The sequence below is a fragment of the Podarcis liolepis genome (assembly GCF_965112155.1).
Source record: "Podarcis liolepis genome assembly, chromosome: 7".
Taxonomy (NCBI): Eukaryota; Metazoa; Chordata; class Lepidosauria; order Squamata; family Lacertidae; genus Podarcis; species Podarcis liolepis.
In genome coordinates this window covers 89,803,198-89,825,151 of record NC_139561.1, presented here as the reverse complement: position 1 = coordinate 89,825,151, position 21,954 = coordinate 89,803,198, and the positions used below count along the sequence as shown (strand labels likewise).

General features: G+C 50.6%; 1 protein-coding gene across 1 annotated transcript; it reads left to right on the top strand.

Moving 5' to 3' along the window:
- The first annotated feature begins 120 nt into the window (after window positions 1-120).
- On the top strand, window positions 121-21,319 carry COQ8B (coenzyme Q8B). The gene is made up of 14 exons (XM_083516215.1): window positions 121-495; window positions 2,948-3,259; window positions 3,718-3,784; window positions 4,356-4,433; window positions 7,147-7,269; window positions 8,547-8,632; window positions 8,877-9,017; window positions 9,218-9,299; window positions 11,490-11,583; window positions 13,450-13,591; window positions 15,029-15,136; window positions 15,234-15,299; window positions 16,840-16,926; window positions 19,751-21,319. Exons 1-14 carry the CDS (start codon window positions 358-360, stop codon window positions 20,051-20,053), a joined length of 1,827 nt encoding a protein of 608 aa, XP_083372341.1. The 5' UTR covers window positions 121-357; the 3' UTR covers window positions 20,054-21,319.
- Window positions 21,320-21,954: the final 635 nt, after the last annotated feature.

The window sequence follows — 21,954 nt, the reverse complement described above, 5'->3', positions numbered from 1 at the left end:
TGAATGAATCAAAGCGGGCGGGGGCGGGTCCTCGCGCCCTGATTGGCCGACGCCTTCCAGCGCCCGGGGAAGCACGCGGGGCCACTGATTGGACGCCCGCCGCGCCCGTCCGGAAGGGAGGCGGGACTAGCCGGACCCGGAAGCAAATGCCGGTGGCCAGAGGAGGGGAGAAGCGAGCGGCGAGGGTCGGACCGCGGTGGGAACAGTCTCCCCCCATACCCGGACTTGGTGAACTTTGACCCCGCTCTTTTTTGGGGGGGGTCTTTCTCATTCACCCGAACCCCTCTCTCTTGGCGCCCTTTGACCTTTGCCCCCCTCAGGGCCTTTTGGGTCCCCTCCTCTCCCCCCCCGGCCGAGATGCCTTGGAAGCGGGGGCTCCGGTTCCTGGGGAGCTGCTCTGCGGGGAGGGTCGCCCCTGAGGGGGCCAGGCTGGCACGACCCTCCTCCGGGACCCACAGCTCCGAGGGGAGACCTGACAGCTGCAGGAAGAGGAGGGTGAGTCAGTGGGGGTATGTGGAAGTGGGGTGTGTGTGGAGAGTCTTGGGCTGGGGCTCTGGGCACCAACCTACACGTCAGAAGGACCCTGCTGGGTCAGGGTCAAGGGTCCAGCACCCAGTGCTCATTCATAAGTGTGCAACAAGTCTCGCAAGTGTGCAATGCCCTTGTGAGCGTGAAACTGCACACCGGCCTCTATGATTGCGCTGATCCCTGCAGGGCAGAGGCCTCTGTGCGGCTGCTTTTATTTAATATGTTGCATCTACAGCCCTCCTTTGAGCACAAAAACGAAAGAAGAAAAGAAAAAACACAACATACAAAGTTATAAAATACAAAAATACAGACATTAAGCGCAAAAAAGAAAAGGAAAAAACACATATACAGAAAAAAAAATTCCCCTTTTTCTTAATTTCTCTTCTTTAGTTAATTTCCCTACCCCTTTGTTTAATCCCAACGACAACCACAACCCTGCGAGGTGCGTTAGGCTCAGAAAAGGCAGCGGCTGTCCCCCAAGATCCAAAGTGGGAATTCGAACCCCAGCCTCTCCCAGTCTGACACTTTAACCACTATGCCATTACCCTCCCTGCTGGAAGAGGGTCATGGATGCTGACTCTGCCCAAAGGTGGCTGGAGAACAGGGCTGAAATGGCCTTTGAAACTCAAACTCCTGGCTTCAGGGATGAAAATCAGCTCCAAGAGACAGACCCAACCGGTTAAGCATGTTGACGCCTGCAGCCAAAATAGAAATCGCTTGCCACTTAAATAGCAGTGTTCTTCTCTACACAACCTGGGGAGGTCACTGCTACAGGGAAGTGAGGGGTTCGGAGGAGGATGCTTTTATTGTGTATTAAATTTGTATACCGTCCTTCGTCCGTAGATGTGTCCACACGGCACAAGTCCAATCCGCCTCCTGTAAAGGTAAAGGGGCCCCTGACCATTAGGTCCAGTCATGGCAGACTCTGGGGTTGTGGCGCTCATCTCACTTTATTGGCCGAGGGAGCCGGCGTACAGCTTCCGGGTCATGTGGCCAGCATGACTAAGCCGCTTCTGGCGAACCAGAGCAGTGCACGGAAACGCCGTTTACCTTCCTGCCGGAGCGGTACCTATTTATCTACTTGCATTTTGACGTGCTTTCGAACTGCTAGGTTGGTAGGAGCAGGGACTGAGCAACGGGAGTTCACCCCGTCGCAGGGATTCGAACCACGACCTTCGGATCGGCAAGTCCTAGGCTCTGTGGTTTAACTCATGGCGCCACCCGCGTCCCAATCTGCCTCCTGATGAACACACAAAAGCCACTGTGCCTTGTGGAGCCCAGGATGTCCACCTCCACTGGGAACTGCTGTCCCAATATTATATATTTTTATAGATAGATAGATACATGTCTAGCACACAGGCAGGCTCAGTTTTCCCTGCTGGGTAATGGCCTTGAAAGCTCAAGAAGCAGAAAACGAGGTCACCTTTTCCCTGGATGCTGAATCGCTCCATTACTTGACCTCTGCAATTTCCATTTTTTGGGGGGGTGGGGGGTGGCGGCGTGTGGTACATGTGGGACTCCCTGCCCCTGCAGGCTGGTTTAGCCTTCCATTGATAATAATAATAATTTATTATTTGTACCCCGCCCATCTGGCTGGGTTTCCTCAGCCACTCTGAGCGGCTTCCAACAAAGATTAAAAATACATTAAAATGTCACACATTAAAAACTTCCCTGAACAGGGCTGCCTGCCTTCAGATGTCTTTTAAAAGTCTGGTAGTTGTTGTTCTCTTGGACATCTGGTGGGAGGGCATTCCACAGGGCGGGTGCCACCACCGAGAAGGCCCTCTGCCTGGTTCCCTGTACCTTTGTTTCTTGCAATGAGGAAACCACCAGAAGGCCCTCAGCGCTGGACCTCAGTGTCCGGGCTGGACGATGAGGGTGGAGATGCTCCTTCAAGTATACTGGGCCAAGGCTGTTTAGGGCTTTAAAGATCAACACCAACACTTTGAATTGTGCTTGGAAATGTACTGGGAGCCAATGCAGATCTCTCAGGACTGGTGTTATATCGTCCTGGCGGCCACTCGCAGTCACCAGTCTAGCTGCCGCATTCTGGATTAATTGCAGTTTCCGGGTCACCTTCAAAGGTAGCCCCACGTAGAGCGCATTGCAGTAGTCCAAGCGGGAGATAACTAGAGCATGCACCACTCTGGCCAGACAGTCTGCGGGCAAGGAGGGTCTTAGCCTGCGTACCAGGGGGAGGTGGTAGATGCTTTGATGCTTGCCCTCCTCTGCCCCCTCAATATTGGGGGGCTGGGGCTGAGCGCCCTGCTAAGGAATATTGAGGGGGCTAATGAAACCTCTGCCCCTGAGAGTTGGCACACCTGATCCCAGCGCTTTAGAAGAAATTGGGTTTGGGGGGCTGAGATCTCTGTGTCCTGGACCTGGCAGGAAACAGCAATCTGCTTTCTGCTTTTCGCAGGAAACCGTGGCGCTCCCAGCATCTCCTCGGGAGGAGCAGGAAAACCTGCCTTGCCCGGGAAGGTGGTTCCTGCAGGGGGAAAACTCTTGTCACACCGCAAGTGCCACAGGATGGGCTGCCGATCATTCTGGTGACCAGCCACTTCCCATGCCCACAGGGGCACCCGGGCTTTGGGGAGTCTCCAGCTTTGGTTGCCCCCGTCTGATTCATCAGAGTGCGCCGCTTCGAGGTCTCACAGTGGAGGACATCCAGAAGGCGAGGGAATCTCGGCCGAGGAAAGACCAGGAGAGTCTGGGCAAAATGAGGCAGAAGGTAAGGCCTGGGTCTCGTGGGGAGGGGGGGAAGTGGGTGGCTTGAACCCTGAGCCAACCAGGATCCAGCAGGGATGCAACGTTCAGCACAACGCTTAAGGCAGAAGTTTCCAAACGTTCCCTGTTCGTGACACACTTTTTCGTTTCGCAACACACCCACACGCAGCCAACAAGCAAGTGTGTTGCGGCACACAGTTTGGAAAGCTCTGGGTTAAGGTATATGCACAGGTACTGCTGCTAATTGCCGCTGTTGGCTGGGAAAATAGTTCAGATCGCAACTCTAGAAACTTTATGCTTAAGAGCATAAAAATAAGCTGGTTGGACGCGCCAAGGTGGACCCATCTTGCCTTAACGTTCTGTTCCCAGATGTTTCTGGAGAGCTCGCAAGAGGGGGTGAGCCTTCCTTGTCCCCCAGCATCTGGCTGGCTTAACTTTTCTGCCGCCTGCTTTGTTCCTCAGCTCAGCGAGAGAGCCCGCGAGCGGAAAGTACCAGTGACCCGCGTTGGACGCCTTGCGAATTTTGGAGGTGAGATCCTCCAGGCGGCAGCATTCGCAGCTGAGGGTTTGTTGCATCACAGAGAATGCCAGGGTGATGCGACTCGATTTTGCCATTCGTTTGCATGCTTTGCTGCCATTGGTTTGGCTGCCGTGATGTCACGGAATGTTTAGACAGACGCCAGTTGCTCAGAGGAAGGGCCAGTCGTGGAACGTTGTAAACGGCTGCAGGAGCGTGGAAGTTGAATGCGCATCTACAAAAACTAACCCGGACAGGCCCTCGAATTGTAGCAAGTTCCCCCCTGAAAAAGAAGTATTAAACTATCGCAATAAATCTTGTCATTTGGGAATTGGAGAGGGCTGAGAATGAATGGCTTGAAATGAATATTCCACTCATAAAATTACAATCCTAAGCATTTCATGAGAACGATCCTAATGTACTTTATGTTTGCAGATTAGACCTTCCTATGGGTTCCACATTGGTGGGGAGGGGCAGCTGGAGCTGTTGGTGGGAGAGACTGGGCTGAGGGGGGGGGGAGACTGGACTCATTTTATTCCCCGCCCCCCCATCTGCCATTCATACAATCCTTTCTCCCTTCCAGGTCTGGCTGTGGGCCTGGGCTTCGGAGCCTTGGTGGAAGTGGCGAGGAACTCCCTTAACGGGGAGCAAAAAATCAAGGGTAAGGAAGGTGTGAGAGAAGGGCCTGCCCTGTGCACTCATGATCTCTTGCATGTGTGTGCGAGGCCACAAGGGGCTGCTTTTAAGGAGTTGGAGGGCCGGGGTGCATGGCTGGGGCTGGCCTTGCCTCAAAAAGTGGCTGGACTCTTCTTCTGCTCTCAAGGGAAGAGGATGCCAGACTAGCTGGGCCCCCTTTGGCCTGACCCAGCAGGATAATAATAATAATAATAATAATAATAATAATAATATTATAATATAGCATTCGTACCTTGGGTTACATACACTTCAGGTTACATACGCTTCAGGTTACAGAATCCACTAACCCAGAAATAGTACCTGGGGTTAAGAACTTTGCTTCAGGATGAGAACAGAAATCGTGCTCCGACGGCGCAGCAGTAGCACGAGGCCCCATTAGCTGAAGTGGTGCTTCAGGTTAAGAACAGTTTCAGGTTAAGAACAGACCTCCGGAACGAATTAAGTAGTTAACCTGAGATACCACTGTAATAATTTATTATTTATACCCCGCCCATCTGGCTGAGTTTCCCCAGACACTCTGGGCGGCTCCCAATCGAGTGTTAAAAACAATACAGCATTAAATATTAAAAACTTCCCTAAACAGGGCTGCCTTCAGATGTCTTCTAAAAGTCTGGTAGTTGTTGTTCTCTTTTTTAAAAAAGATATTTATTAAAGTTTTTTAAAATATAACAATTAAAATAAAAAATAAAAAGAAATAAAATACAACATAAAAACAGTTAAAAAACAGATAATTTTCCATAACATATCTTCCTTACACTTATTTCCCCAGACCTCCTCATACCTCCCTTCTTTGTATTCCACTTCAATTTGTTAGTTCAGCAAATCCTTACCATTAAGCTTTTACCCATTTGTAAACCTTTTTTTCGTATCTCCTAAAGCATTACAGCTGGAAACCCCTTAGTTTCTATCCAACATCCTTCTAGCATTCATTAATTTTACAATATTTCTGTAAATAGTCTTTAAATTTCTTCCAGTCTTCTTTCATTATCTCTTCTCCCTGGTCTCGGATTCTGCCAGTCATTTCTGCCAATTCCATGTAGTCGATCACCTTCATCTGCCATTCTTCCAGAGTGGGTAAATCTTGTGTCTTCCAATACTTTGCAGTGAGTATTCTTGCTGCTGTTGTTGCATACATAAAAAAGTTCTGTCCTTCTTTGGCACCAACTGGCCGACAATGCCCAGGAGACAGGCCTCTGGTTTCTTCAGGAAGGTATATTTAAATACCTTTTTCAGTTCATTATATATCATTTCCCAGAAGGCCTTAATCTTTGGGCACGTCCACCAAAGGTGAAAGAATGTACCTTCCGTTTCTTTACATTTCCAACATTTATTATCGGGCAGATGGTAGATTTTTGCAAGCTTGACTGGGGTCATGTACCACCAATATATCATTTTCATAATATTCTCTCTTAAAGCATTACATGCCGTAAACTTCATATCTGTGGTCCATAACTGTTCCCAGTCAGCAAACATAATATTATGTCCAACATCTTGTGCCCATTTAATCATAGCGGATTTCACTGTTTCATCCTGAGTTATACGTTCTTGACAGATTCTTAGTTTTGGGTTCTAACAGTTCTGTTTCTAATTTTGACTTTTCCACCTGGAAGCCGATTTTCTTGTCCAAATTATATGCCTCCATTATCTGATAATAATGAAACCAATCTCTCACTTTGTTTTTTAATTTTTCAAAACTCTGCAATTTCAATTTGTCTCCTTCTTGTTCCAAAATTTCCCAATATGTCGGCCATTTGGCCTCCATATTGAGCCTATTCTGAGCTTTTGCTTCCATTGGTGACAACCACCTTGGGGTTTTATTTTCCAATAAGTCTTTATATCTTACCCAGACATTAAACAATGCTTTCCTGACAATGTGGTTTTTGAATGCTTTATGTGCTTTGACCTTATCATACCATAAATATGCTGCTGATTCATAGTAAAGTTTAAAGTCTGGCAGGGCAAATCCACCCCTTTCCTTTGCATCTGTTAATATCTTAAATTTTATTCTGGGCTTCTTGTCCTGCCAGACAAATCTAGAGATATCTCTTTGCCACTTCTTGAAGCAATCCATTTTGTGCACAATTTGCAATGTTTGAAACAGAAACAACATTCTTGGCAATACGTTCATCTTTATCACAGCAATACGACCCAGCAGTGAAAGCCTCAAGTTTGACCAGATTTCTAAATCTTTTTTCACTTCGACCCAGCATTTTTCATAGTTGTCTTTAAATAAATTCCCATTTTTGGCTGTCATGTTAATCCCCAAATATTTCACTTTCTTCACCACAGTCAATCCTGTCTCATTCTGAAACCTATCTCTTTCAATCGGTGTTAAATTTTTCTCTAAAACCTTAGTTTTTAACTTGTTCAATTTAAAACCTGCCATTTGACCAAATTCTTGAATCAGTTCTAAAGCTCTTTTAGTACTAGTGGTAGTTGTTGTTCTCTTTGACATCTGGTGGGAGGGCGCTCCACAGGGCGGGTGCCACCACCGAGAAGGCCCTCTGCCTGGTTCCCTGTAGCTTTGCTTCTTGCAATGAGGGAACCGCCAGAAGGCTCTCGGAGCTGGACCTTAGTGTCTGGGCTGAACAATGGGGGTGGAGACGCTCATATTCTGCTCCCATGAGAGACCAGCTACCCCAGGCACAAGCGAATCTTTCTTCCCTCCCCCTCTGCAGACGCAAGCTTCCTGCTGGACTCCAACCCCTTCCTGTCGGAAGCAAACGCTGAGCGGATAGTGGATACCCTCTGCAAGATGCGTGGGGCTGCCCTCAAGATTGGCCAGATGTTGAGCATTCAAGGTATTCGGGGGGAGAATGGGGTGTTCCCATTTCCTTCCTGCATCTTCCCGTGGGGGGATGCTCAGAATCGATGGGAGGGTTGGTGGGGCTGCTGGCTGGTTGGCAAAGAGGTCCGCCCCCGCAAGCCTGGAACGTTATAAAATAATAATACAGTGGTACCTCGGGTTACAGACGCTTCAGGTTACATATGCTTCAGGTTACAGACTCCGCTAACCCAGAAATAGAACCTCGGGTTAAGAACTTTGCTTCAGGATGAGAACAGAAATCGTGCTCCGGCGGCACAGCAGCAGCAGGAGGCCTCATTAGCTAAAGTGGTGCTTCAGGTTAAGAACAGTTTCAGGTTAAGAACGGACCTCCAGAACGAATTAAGTACTTAACCCGAGGTACCGCTGTAATAGTTTATTATTTATACCCCCCTCATCTGGGTGGGTTTCCCCAGCCACTCTGGGCTGCTCCCAGCAGAATACTAAAAACAGAATAAAACTTCCCTAAACAGGGCTGCCTTCTGATATCTTCTAAAAGTCAGATAGTTGTTTATTTCCCTGACATCTGGTGGGAGGGCGTTCCACAGGGCAGGTGCCACTATCGAGAAGGCTCTCTGCTTGGTTCCCTGTAACCTCACTTCTCACAGTCAGGGAGCCACCAGAAGGCCCTCGGAGCTGGACCTCAGTGTCTGGGCAGAACGATGGGGGTGGAGATGCTCCTTCAGGTATACTGGACCGAGGCCATTTAGGGCTTGAAAGGTCAGCCCCAACACTCTGAATTGTGCTTGGAAACATACTGGGAGCCAGTGTAGGTTTTTCAAGACCAGTGTTATATGGTCTTGGCGGCCGCCCCCAGTCACCAGTCTAGCTGCTGCATTCTGGATTAGTTGCAGTTTCCGGGTCACCTTCAAAGGTAGCCCCACGTAGAGCGTGTTGCAGTAGTCCAAGCGGGAGATAACCAGAGCATGCACCACCCTGGCGAGACGGTCTGCGGGCAGGGAGGGTCTCATCCTGCGTACCAGATGAGATGAAGCTGATAGACAGTTCCCCTGGACACAGAACTGACCTGCGCCTCCATGGACAGCTGTGAGTCCAAAATGACTCCCAGGCTGCGCACCTGGTCCTTCAGGGGCACAGTTACCCCATTCAGGACCAGGGAGTCCTCCCCACCCGTCAAAGGACTGCCCTCCCGAGCCAAAACCAAAGAGCCTCTCCAGGCCAGCAGGGTGGGTTGCAGCAGTGCAAACGATATTTAAAAAACAGTTTCTTTGGGACGCCCGCTTCTCCCCGCAGACAACAGCTTCATCAGCCCCCAGCTGCAGCAGATCTTCCAGCGCGTCCGACAAAGCGCCGACTTCATGCCGCCCTCTCAGATGATGGTGCGTTGCCGTGGGGTGGGGCAGGGGCTGCGAGGGAAGCCGCCTTTGCCCTCTGCCTGTGGTTGGGTGGGAGGGTTGGCATGGATGCTCTGAGCAGGGAAGTCCGGCTCAGCTGCCACACTGAGACGCTGCCAGCGCAGGGAGATGCCCGCGGGGTTTGCCTCGGTCCAGGTGGCAGCCGCTGATGGTGTGAGGCAGCTCTCCAGCGTGTTGCTCCAGGGACTCTCTGCTCTTCCCCTTCCAGGGTGTCCTTGTGGAAGAACTGGGCACTGACTGGCGGGACAGAGTCGCCTCCTTTGAGGAAACGCCCTTTGCGGCCGCCTCCATCGGCCAAGTCCACCTTGGGGTGCTGAAGGACGGGACTGAAGTGGCCATGAAGATCCAGGTAAATGTTGGCCCAAACGTGGAGAAGTTGCCGGGATTTGAACCCAGGACTGTGCAAGGAAGATGCTCTGGCCACGGGGCGAGGGCAGAGCCTGTAGGGAGAGACTTTGACTGCGAGGCAAGACTCTGGTCTGCTGGGGTTGGAAGCCCTTGGCAGCGCAGCCGGTCTTGACGTTCCGTCTCCCTCCTCTCCTCCTGCAGTACCCAGGCATTGCTCAGAGCATCCGAAGTGATGTGGATAACCTGTTGGTGGTGCTTAAGATGAGCATGATGCTCCCAGAAGGTAAGGAGAACACAAGGTGAGCCAAAGGGGGCTCATCTAGTCCCATCTTCTCTCTTCCTCTTCTTAATAATAATAATAATAAATTTTATTTATTCCCTCTCCTCCCCAGCTCAGGGCGGCTAACACCAAATTTAAAACAATTGAATACAGCTTAAAAACAAGATTAAAATGCAACATTAAAATGCAGCCTCATTTCAGTGGAAACTCAGTTTTGGGGGGATAAAAATGTCAAGTCTTCACCAAGGCTAACTTTCCAGACTGGCCCTACGTGGGCCAGAAAAAAGCCAGGGAAGTCCCCAAATAGGAGTTCCAACACAGGAGGAGAAAGGAAAGAGGGGGAGGGAATCAAGTTGATTCCGAACCAAAGGCCAGGCGGAACAACTGTCTTGCAGGCCCTGTGGAAAGAAATCAGATTTTTTGAAAAACCGTTTTTATTTGATTTTACAGGTATAAATTTATAACAAAACCAAATACATATCCATATAGAGAGATTTATCTGAATCGAGACTTCCCGCCCAATCCCTTCCATGGGTCCTATTGTCAACATTTTCAACAGCATATTATTTCATAATCTATATTTTACATCTGTCCATATTGTCCATAGTATTTGTTACATTACAAGTGAGATTAAAATCCTGTTTTCATCTGCTTCCGATGGTCTCCTAAATAATTTATAATTTCCCCCCCCCCTTCTTTCTTGGAAGTTTTTGTCTTCTTGGTCCCTGAGCTTTCCGGTCAGTTTTGCAATTTCAGCGTAGTCTAATAGCTTGGTTTGCTATTCCTCTCTGCTAGGGACTCAATTTCTTCTTTCCATCTCTGGGCTGGTAGCATCCGTGCTGCTGTTGTCGTGTACATGAAGAGTTCCTTTGGGATGTTGGTACCTACAATTCCTAATAAGAAGGCTTCTGGATTCCACCCCCCTAAACTTTATTTAAAACATGTTTTTCAGTTCATTGTATATCATTTCCCAGAAAGCCTTTCTTGCCTTATACCACCACCACATATGATAAAAGTTACCTTCTTTTTCTTTACATTTCCAGCAGGTATTTGTACTTGTTTTATACATTTTTGCTAGCTTACTAGGATTACTAGGAGTCAAATACCACCAACACATCATTTTCATATAATTTTCTTTCAGCGTAGGACATGCTGTGAATTTCAAATCTGTTTTCCATAACCTTTCCCAATCCGCAATCTGAATGTTATGCCTCAGATCCCTTGCCCAGTGTACCATTACAGATTTTACCTGTTCACCTTTTGTATGTGTAATGTGTATGGGTTGCTCGTGCGTAAGTTGCCGCCTCTCCAGGCTTTGTTGCCTTGCTAAACCTTTCAGTCTGGGCAGCTGCCTTCGTGGCTGCCTCAGTCGCTAGCAGAATCCGTCAGTGGGCGTTTCTTAAATCTTTTCCAACATAAAAGTTGTTTGACACCCAGTCTCCTCTCTCTGCGCGGAAGTCTTCTGCGCAGGGTGGGCGTGGGTAGCGGAGGACCTGTGCTCTCCCCGCTGGTGTCTGGTGAAGAGTCCTGGAGCCCTCTCGCCGATTCCCCCATCAGCCCCTTTATATCCCTGGTGTTGCGCTGATTTGCTTCCCCATCTGCGGAGCTTCCTCTCTCCCTGCTGGGCCCTTCTCCAGCATCATTTGAGAGCCTTCCCTCTGCCTCTAGCTCCGATGTCAGTTCCCTGACAGTATGCCATTCCATTCTGTACATTTTCACATCTAGTCCATCTTCTCACAAGGGCCTACCACAGGGGTCAGCAAACTTTTTCAGCAGGGGGCTGGGCCCACTGTCCCTCAGACCTTGGGGGGGTGGGGCGGACTATATTTTTTTTGGGGGGGGGATGAACGAATTCCTATGCCCCACAAATAACCCAGAGATGCATTTTAAATAAAAGGACACATTCTACTCATGTAAGAACACGCTGATTCTCGGATCGTCCGCGGGCCGGATTGAGAAGGCGATTGGACCAGATCCGGGCCCCGGGCCTTAGTTTGCCTACCCATGACCTACCACGTAGCAACCTGCAAGCGGGACCTGCGCGCCAGAGCTCTCTCCTCCTCCCTGAATCTGTCCAGTCCTCCTTGAGAGCCGTCCAGGTGGATGGCGGGTCTTTCCCTCCTGCAGCAGGGAGTTCCCCAGTTTTGTGCTCTCATGGCTGAGCAGCCTCTGCCCGTCTCTGCTTCCTTGCAGGCCTCTTTGCTGACAACACCCTGCAGGTGCTTCAGAAGGAGCTGGAGTGGGAATGCGACTACCAGCGGGAGGCTCAGTGCGCCCGGAAGTTCAGGTACAAATGAATTCATTATTTCGGCCACAGAGCAGTTCCAGCCCACAAACAATATCAAGGAAGTCATAAAACATGATAGGGATACATTTGAATTTTCAATTAGGTATAACAGGGACAATACAGATGTAGCAACAGTTAAAAATATATATATACAGTGGTGCCCCGCAAGACGAACGCCTCGCGAGATGAAAAACTCGCAAGATGAAAGGTTTTTTCGTTTTCGAGTTGCTTCGCAAGACGAATTTCCCTATGGGCTTGCTTCGCAAAACGAAGCTTGCCCCCGCACCCCGGACCTCTTTTGAAGCAAGGGGCGGCGGGGAGAAGATCGCTTCTCCCCGTTGCCAGCCCCGCAATCTCCGGGGACAGAGGGGAAGGCGCGCACGCGCCTTCCCCTCTGTCCCCGGACCCCTTTTGAACCAAGGGGCGGCAACAGGGAGAAGCGATTCTCCCCGCTGCCCCTTCCCTTGCTTTAAAACAGGTCCGGGGACAGAGGGGAAGGTGCGCGGCGCTTCCCCTCTGTCCCCGGACGGTCTCCATAGGAACGCATTGATTGATTTTCAATGCATTCCTATGGGAAACTGTGCTTCGCAAGACGAAAAACTCGCAAGAAGAAAAAACTTGCGGAACGAATTAATTTCGTCTTGCGAGGCACAACTGTAAATTAAAACTTAGTCACTAACATGTAACCTAAAATTATCATTTAAGGCTTTAATCATTATGATAGCACAGCTTGTTCCCTACGTTTTACGGCAGTCGCACAGAATTTGGCTACCCTTAGCGTGATCTCAGGATCCTTGTCCTCTACCAGGGATTTTAGACATTGAACTTCGGATTCACTTGGAGATTTTTGCATAGCAGGGGTAATAAATACCGAGCGTATATTCCCGTAGAAATGGCATGAGAGACAGTTTCTACCTCCATCAAGCCACAGGGGCAGACACGTTCCGCGTATGCTTCACCCTCGAATCTGCCCTGCAGTAAGGCAGATGGCAGCACGTTGAATCTAGCGAGGGTAAATGACCATCTGTATTTAGGTATTTGTAGGAAGTTCAGGTAGCTGAGAGCAAACCCCTGGCCTGGCCTTGCTCCTCCTGGGAGATTACCCAGCCTTTCAAGACCCTTCCCTGCAAACCCTTCCCCTAACAAGGAAATGCCAGCACGGCTTCCCCGGGCGGTCCTGCTCAGGGCTGCCAGCTCTTGGAATTGACTCGGGAAAGTGGGGAGCTGCCTTGCCCTGAGAGTCAACCCTGGCTGGCAGCAACAGCACGACCTGGTTTCAAGAGTTCTTGCCAGGGACTGAACCCAGGGACTTCTGTCTCCATAGCGGACGCTGTGCCACACTGAGCCACAGGAGTGGGCGGGAGCTGGGGCAGAGCCCACTATTAAAATTTATTTACCGTATTGCTCGGTCTATAAGACGCACCAGACCACAAGTTTTTGGAGGAGGAAAACAAGAAAAAAAATATTCTGAATCTCAGATGCCAGAACAGTGAGAGGGAGCGCTGCGCAGCGATCCCTCTTGCTGTTCTGGGTTCTGGGATAGCTGTGCAGCCTGCATTCGCTTCATAAGACCCACACACATTTCTCCTTACTTTTTAGGAGGGAAAAAGTGGGTCTTATAGAGCAAAAAATACGGTAATTTATGTACCACCCTATACCCGGAGGTCTCAGGGCAGTTCACGTAGAAACATCACAGTATATAAAATAAAAATAAAAGTAATAACCCAATAATACCTCCTCCAAAGGGAGGTGCCTTTTGGGACCCGGCTGGAGGACCCCTGTAGCCTCAGGACCAACTACCCTTTTGGGGGGGGGGGGCTTGGTGTCTTGCGGCTCTCCCACTTGGTGAATCATATCTTCCCCCAGGCACCTCCTGGAAGGAGACCCGTTCTTTGAAGTGCCCAAGGTGGTAGAGGAGCTGTCCACCCACAGGGTCCTGTCGATGGAGCTGGCGGGGGGCGTCCCGTTGGACCGTTGCCAGGATCTCAGCCAGGAGCTGCGGAACGAGGTGAGGCGGGGGCCAGGGATACAGGGCTCTCTTTGCAGAGAAAGCTTGGGTAGAGAAGGAGAGGTTTCTGTGGATGGCGTTACCCCCCAAAACGGAGCGTCTCTATAGGAGATCTTCATAGCATTTGCCCCCCCCCCAGGCGGCTGCAGCCCCCTTTCCTGCCTTCCCAGGGAAAGCTATATAAATGCATAGCTGTCAACCGTCCCTTATTTGGCGGGAAAGTCCCTTATCCCAGCACTGTGTCCCGCTGCTGTCCCTTATTGATGATGTCCCTTAAATTTCCCAGGTTTCAAAGGAAGCAGCTCCTCTCCCTCCCTCCCTGCCGGCCAGGGAGGAGGGAGGCTCCAACTGTGTTGCTTGGCTGCGTTGCTCACCCAATAAGGAGTCTAAGAACGACTGGGGGGTGGAGCTTGCATGCCTTGTGCCGATCAAATTGGCCGCGTTGCCTGGGGACTCGCCTTTGCTCAGCGCTTCCCAGCGGAGAGGTGACAGTGGTTTTCCTTGCTGCATCCCCTATGCCGGGTTGCTGCGCTGTGGGAACCACCGCTTGAGGCTTCGTTGGGCTGCTGGTTGGGCTTTCTGCCTTTGGCTCGGAGGGGCTCAGATGTTGTACATACCTGTGCCCGAAAAATCCCTTATTTTGGTTGCTGATCCCTTATTTTCGAGGCTGCTGGTCCCTTATTTTCAAATCTGCAAGTTGACAGCTATGCATAAATGCTGCCAAATGGCAAGCACCGTGCAATAGGATGATCTCAAGGCTGCAGATTTCTGGGCCAGGCATTAAAGGAAACATCTCCAATCCCCGATCGAACTGTTGTGCCTCCTCTGTATTTGGCGCTTTGAAATTGATTTTCTGAAGCCAATAAAGAGATGGAAAAAAACCAAGGAGTTCATCTCTCGCAGCGAGAATGTCTCTAGCGAGGTTCTGGGAAACGCTTTAGCTAGTCATTCTCTGGACTAGTGGCACTCAAGAGTCTGGCAGGTAGCCTGGCAGGAAAATAATAATAATAAACAGTCTCTAGTAGGATCTAGTAAAAGAGGAAGGGTTCTTGCAGTATGGTTTGATTTCACATCATTTGTGAACGAGGAGGCAAACGGATGAATGGCCATTCCAGGTTACATGAAAATAAGACACAATTCGCGCATTCTCTTCCATTTTATTCTTTCCATCTCTCCATTCACCTGGTGTACACATGATAAGAAAGCAAGGGAATTAAGATTAACGATTTTGTAAAGTCCACCGTGTGTTCAACATATTGGTAATATTTTTAAAGTATTCATTAAGCAGCAAAATTCCTGTTCTGTGTCTGCCCTGCTGCCGCCTAATGCTTTTCTTCTGGTACCTTTTCTTACTTTCTTCCTTTAAATTTTGCCTTTCCTTCCACTAAAAGTATCTAAAAAATAAAGGGGGGCTCCCTCTCTTCCTTCTCCCCGCAGATCTGTTCCCACATCCTTCGCCTGTGCCTCCGAGAGGTCTTTGAGTTCCGCTTCATGCAGACCGATCCAAACTGGTCCAATTTTTTCTACGATGCCGAGAGGCACAAGGTGGGAGTTTGGGCCGGATTCCCGGGGTGGGGGTGAGATATTTCCCAGGCGCGAGAGACTGCAGGCGCGTCTAACCCCTCGTCCTCGTTCCTCGCAGGTGACCCTGCTGGACTTTGGGGCCAGCCGAGACTTCAGCAAAGAGTTCACTGACAATTACATTGAGGTGAGTACCAGTTATCTTTTCCTCCTCCTTTTACAGCATCTCACATCCCTCCTGGGGTAGATGGCTGCTTTCTAGATGGTCCAGGCATCACACAGGTGGGCGTCCCCTCGGCCATTGGAAAGGCCAGGGTCTCCATACTCACCCTACTTTAATCCATCAGCCTGAGTCGCCTCTTGCCTGCATGTGTCCATTTTAACTTCCTGGCCTTTTCCATCACCTCCGTAATGTGTTATCTCTGTCATTTAATAATAATAACAACATACTTCAGAGCATAATAATAATAATAATTCTCTTGTTTATATGCCATCCATCTGACTGGGTTTCCCCAGCCACTCTGAGCAGCTCCAAACAAAATATTAAAAACAGAATAAAACATCAGATGTCAAGGAGATAAAGAACTACATAACTTTTAGAAGACATCTGAAGGCAGCCTTGTACAGTGGTACCTCGGGTTAAGTACTTAATTCCTTCCGGAGGTCCGTTCTTAACCTGAAACTGTTCTTAACCTGAAGCACCACTTTAGCTAATGGGGCCTCCTGCTGCTGCCGCGCTGCCGGAGCATGATTTCTGTTCTCATCCTGAAGCAAAGTTCTTAACCTGAAGCACTATTTCTGGGTTAGCGGAGTCTGTAACCTGAAGCGTATGTAACCTGAAGCGTATGTAACCCAAGGTACCACTGTATCGGGAAGTTTTCAATGGTTGATGTTTTACTATGTTTTATATATGCCATTGGGACGTGGGTGGCGCTGTGGGTTAAACCACAGAGCCTAGGACTTGCCAATCAGAATGTCGGCGGTTCAAATCACCGCAACGGGGTGAGGTCCCGTTGCTCGGTCCCTGCTCCTGCCAACCTAGCAGTTCGAAAACACGTCAAAGTGCAAGTAGAAAAATGGGAACCGCTCCGGCGGGAAGATAAACGGCGTTTCCGTGCGCTGCTCTGGTTCACCAGAAGCGGCTTAGTCATGCTGGCCACATGACCCGGAAGCTGTCGGCGGACAAACACCGGCTCCATCGGCCCATAGAGCGAGATGAGCGCCGCAACCCCAGAGTCGGTCACGACTGGACCTAATGGTCAGGGGTACCTTTACCTTTACCTTTACCTTTATATATGCCATATGCTGCTCAGAGTGGCTGGGGAAACCCAGCCAGATGGGCAGGGTATAAATATTATTATTATTATTATTATTATTATTATTATTATTATTATTATTATTATTATTTTATTATTATTACAGGGCTGCCTTCAGATGTCTTCTAAAAGTCAAATAGTTGTTTGACATCTTACAGGAGGGCGTTCCACAGGGCAGGCTACCCAGAAGGCCCTCTGCCTGGTTCCCTGTAACCTCATTCCTAACATAATACACAAAATAATAAAAAAATAATAATCCTAATAGCAGCACGCATATTTAGCCCCCACGCATATTTAGCAGGTTGGGGAAGTGGGGTTCCAGTGGTGGCTATATAATGTCAGCTGCTGGCTAGAGCAGGGCTGAGCCCCCCAATATCCACCCCTCAGCCCCTCTCTTTCCTCTCTGCGAAGGTGGTGAGGGCCGCGGCAGACGGAGACCGGGCCAAAGTGCTGCAGAAGTCCAAAGACCTCAAGTTCATGACGGGGTTCGAGACTAAGGTGAGTGTGTCCGTCGGGAGATTAATCTCAGCTGCTGCCCCAGATTGAGCAGGAACCAACGTTTTGGGTTGGCATTGAGGGGCGCTGGGCAGAGCGGGTGGATTTCAAGAGGCTGTGAGCCAGGAAGGGGGGGGAAGGAAGAGGAGGGGAGGTTTAAATCTCCCCCCCCCCCTGCCACCGATCTGCTGCGATGGTCTTTGTCCCTGCCTGTCCACCTTAGGCTAGTTTAACAGTCACAAAGTTTCTCAAGGAGCACCAGAGCTCTTGCTGCTTACAGAGAGGAGATTATAAAATGGTATGTGATGTATGGAAGTGAGAGCTGGACCATCAAGAAGGCTGATCGCCGAAGAATGGATGCTTTTGAATTCTGGTGCTGGAGGAGACTCTTGAGAGTCCCATGGACTGCAAGATCAAACCTCTCCATTCTGAAGGAAATCAGCCCTGAGTTCTCACTGGAAGGACAGATCCTGAAGCTGAGGCTCCAATACTTTGGCCACCTCACGAACCTGATGTTGGGAAAGATGGAGGGCACAAGGAGCAGGGGACGACAGAGGAGGAGATGGTGGGACAGTGTTCTGGAAGCTACCAGCATGAGTTTGACCAAACTGCGGGAGGCAGTGGAAGACAGGAGCGCCTGGCGTGCTCTGGTCCATGGGGTCACGAAGAGGTGGACACGACTAAACGACTAAACAACAATCGTAGGAAGAGAGGAAAGTTTCTCTCTCTCTCTCTCTCTCTCTCTCTCTCTCTCTCTCATAACTCTAGAACTCATGGTCATTGCAATGAAGCTGAATGCAGATAAAAGACTTTCCTCATGAAGCACATAAACTGTGGAACTCCCTGCCACAAGAGGCAGTGAAGGCCACTCGTCTGGATGGCTTTAGAAGGGGCTTGCACAAATTCACAGAGGAGGAGAGAGCTATTGGCGTCTGCTAGCCAGGATGGCGGGTCTCTGCCTCCACAGTCAGAGGCAGCGACGCCTCTGGGCACCCTTTGCTCTGAACCGCAGGAGGAGAGAGCCCCCTTATCCTTGTGGGTTTCCCCAAAGAGGCATCGTCTCCTTGGCCACTGTGGGAACAGGACTGGATGGGGCCCCCTTTGGCCCGATCCGGCAGGCTATTCTCACGCTCTTATGGAGCCTCCAGATCCAGCGGCAGTCTATCTGGAGTCTTCGGTTCTTTTGGGTAGAATAGGAGGCTTTTCTTCTGTAATCCCACAGCCAGGCTCTTCTTAGGAGGGCACTAGGTTTGCAAAGTCGATGAGTCCCATACTGTCCAGAGTGGGGTGCCATTCTCTGCCCCCCCCTTCCTCTGGGCAGTTGCTCTGCCATTCCTGCCATTGGGTGATTTCGCTGGGGGTGGGGGGCTGGCTTGTTTGTTTTAGATTCTTTGAAGGTTTTATGGCAGCGGTTCTCAAGCTGTGGGTCTCCGGATGTTGTTGGACTACAACTCCCATCATCCCTGAGCTCTGGCCTTGCTAGCTAGGGGTGATGGGAGTTGTGGTTCAACAACATCTGGGGACCTACAGGTTGAGAAAGGCTCTTTCATGGACACATCTTTTGAAGTTTAAAAAGGAAGAGAAGGGGGCAGCGACGAACAATTCCTTCCTTGCACATCCCCTTCGCCTCCTCCAGCACCCACCCACACCCAGTTCCACCCCATGTTGTGCTGCTGGGCCTGCCTAATCCTGCAAGGGTTCTGCACCCAGAAAAGGGGATTCGAACGCAAGACAGGAGAGCCCTGGGGCCAAGCCCTCCTTCCTGGCCGATTCGAGGTAGGGCAGCGCCCCCTAGTGAAACCCAGTGCCTCTATCTCAGTGGTTCTCAACCTGTCGGTCCCCAGATGTTGTTGGACTACAACTCCCATCATCCCTGAGCTCTGGCCTTGCTAGTTATGGAGTGATGGGAGTTGTGGTTCAACAACATCTGGGGACCCACAGCTTGGGAAAGGCACATTATGGCCTGCAAGTACCATATTTTTCGCTCCATAGGGCGCACCGGACCATAGGGCACACCTAGTTTTTTTTTGGGGGGGGGGGATCAAGAAAAAAAATATTTTCCCCCCAGCCCCAAACAGCAGCGTACAGGCTGCGCTCAATCTCTCCCTCCAGAGGGGTTGCGCGCAGCTATGTCACAAGCCAAGGCAGCCAGCAGGATCCATCCCGCTGGCTGTTTGGGCTTCCTCTTTAGCCCCCGCAACCTCTCCCTGCCGGAGGGGCTGCGCGCGGCTATCCCTGAAGCCTGGAGAGCGAGAGGGGTCGGTGCGCACCAACGCCTCTCGCTCTCCAGGCTTCAGCAAAAGCAACGCAAAGCCTTTGGAGCACGGAGGGAGCGCTCCCTTTGCACTTTGGAGGCTTAGCGTTGCTATCGCTGAAGCCAAGGAGCCTGCATTCGCTCCATAGGACGCACACACATTTCCCCTCAATTTTTGGAGGGGGAAAAGTGCGTCATATAGACTGAAAAATACGGTAGATTCATTCTTTTATCTCATTCCCCTTACTTATTAAAGCATTCAGTCTCCTCTTTCCCAGGCTAACCATTCCCAGCTCCTTCAACCGTTCCTCATCAGGGTTGGTTTCCAGACCCTCAATCATCTCTGTCTCCCTCCTCTGCTCGCCTTCCTGCTTCTCAACACCCTCCTAAAACTGCGGCATCCAGAATTGGACACAGGTGGGGTCTGACCAAGGCTGAAGGAAGTGGCAAAGGCAGTCTGCCCATGCCCAGGAACCCCTCTTCCCCTTCCTGTCAGCCCCTGTGACCCCCTACCTGTGCAGCCAGTCCCAGAAACCCCTGCCCTTGGACTGACCTCCCTCCTTCTCCCGGCAGGTATTTGAGGACGCCCATGTGGAAGCCGTGATGATCCTGGGAGAGGCCTTCTCCACGCCAGGCCCCTTCGACTTCAGCACCCAGCGCACCACTCGCTGCATCCAGGACCTTATCCCCGTGATGCTGAAGCACCGACTCAGCCCCCCTCCGGAGGAGAGCTACTCGCTGCACCGCAAGATCGCCGGGTCCTTCCTCATCTGCGCACGACTCGGGGCCGCCATCCCCTGCCGGGAGATGTTCGAAGAGGCCTATGCCCGGTACTTGGCCGGGGAGCACCCAGCTCCCATGGCCGGCAGGGTCTAGGGGGATCCTCCGCTGTTTCCAGTGGATCCTGCAGCTCGCCAGCCGGCCGGAACTCTCCACAAGGGAGCCCTGACCATTCTGCTGCCGGGACAGCTTGTGTGGGGCAGGGGCCCTCTGTGGGGCAGCATCTCGGCCAAGCGGGGGTCTTTCTTTGGACCAGCCGCTGGCCGGTATTAGACCTGCCTTCTAACATGGCCGTCTGGCCTGGCACCTCCATCCTCAACCCCTCTGGCGGTCTCCTCTGAGCAAGGGAAGGGGTAGCGCCAGCCGGCTCTGCCCCACACCCTCACTTGGCCTCCTGCCTGCTCTCCTGCCCCCTACAGGCCCGGTGTCCCTAAGGCAGCAAGAACTGAGGTGCCGCCGCTGCCGCCCAAAAGGGTGCGGTCAAATCAGCGAGGTTTGGCGCTCCTTGCAATCGACTCCCTTGTAGGAACCGACGGTTCTCATTGCCAAGCAAAGAGGCTTGAAGAAGCTCAAGTGATTTGGGGGCTGTCAGTCTCCCGGGAATGATAAAAGAGCTTCGCTGCTGCCCCCAAGGAGATCCATCCGTCCCCATGTCCCTTTCCGGTTCCTAACTCCAGCCAGGAGAGTCTTGGCTTCCTCCATCTGTGGCCTTTGAATCAGGAGGACATGAGCGCTGTTAGACTGCCCTTGAGCTGGGGCTTGTCCCACCCGTGAAAGGGACCCCTCCCCTCCTCCTGCTTTTAATATATAAACTTGGGTGTGACTTTAAGCTGGGGCAGCTAGACGAAGGCTTAAGTGTTGTAGAAGAGAGAAAGGCAGCGAGAGATCTGGGGGGAGAGGGATCTGGCAGAAGCAACTGGGTCTCGGGCCTGACTTGGGTGGCCAAAGTGTGTGTGTGTCTGTAAGTGTCTCTGCCCATTAGAGCTACCAGGTGTTTTTTAAAATGAAAAAACGGTGTCCGTGTGTTTTCTCTGCCATCCAAACGGGGAGGTGCTGAGGACCAGAAAAGCAAGCGGCTGTTCCTTTGTGGGCCAAAAGTGGGCACGAGTTGCAGTTTGGGGGCATTTTTGCGCAGGGAGGGCCTCCCAGCCCCCACCCCAGAGTGTCCAAAACAGCCAACACCCAGTCTGAGAAATGAAAGAAGCATCTGATCCATCAGAATGACCTGTCACACTTCTGCAAATTTAGCAAGGCTTTTCACTGCTTGGTATCGGTTTTTATTGGAGAAGGGGCTCCTCCCTCCCTCTCTCTCTCTCTATATATATAATCTTTTTTAAAGCTCAGATAAATGCTTTGATATTGTCCTGTGGCTCTGACGTCTTAGCTCCTCATCCTTGCTTATTTTTTTTTATTTTTTAGGGCAGAGGGAGTGGCTGAAGAATGGAAAAGTTGAAAACAAATAGGGAGAAACATAGCACATCTCATTAGACAACGATCACATACTTGATGACCCCATCTGTGGGGAAATTATATTAGGATAATCAAATCCGAAAGACACAAGGAAATGAGAGAAAAGCGTATATAGAAACAAAACTAAGGTTAGGAATAATTAAGAGAGAGGGCAGCGCGGAAGGGAGAAAAGAAAGGGGGAGAGAAAGGAGAAAGAAAACAGAGAAAGAGGGAGGGATGAAAAGAGGCAACTGATTTCTGGGACTAAAATGTGTTAGAAAGGTGATTTACCATATTTTTCGCTCCATAAGACGCACTTTTTCCTTCCTAAAAAGTTAGGGGAAATGTCTGTGCGTCTTATGGAGCGAATGTGTGGTTCTTGGAGCCGAATTGCCCAGGGGCAAAAAGCAGATCATGCTCTTTTTTTTTTTGAAAGAGGGAAGTGGGTGTTGAAACTAAGCTGCTAATCGGCAAGCGATCGGGAGGGAGATAAGGGATGCTAGCAATAAAGGAGGCTACCTGGGAGCGGGGAGGTAAAGACAGCAAAC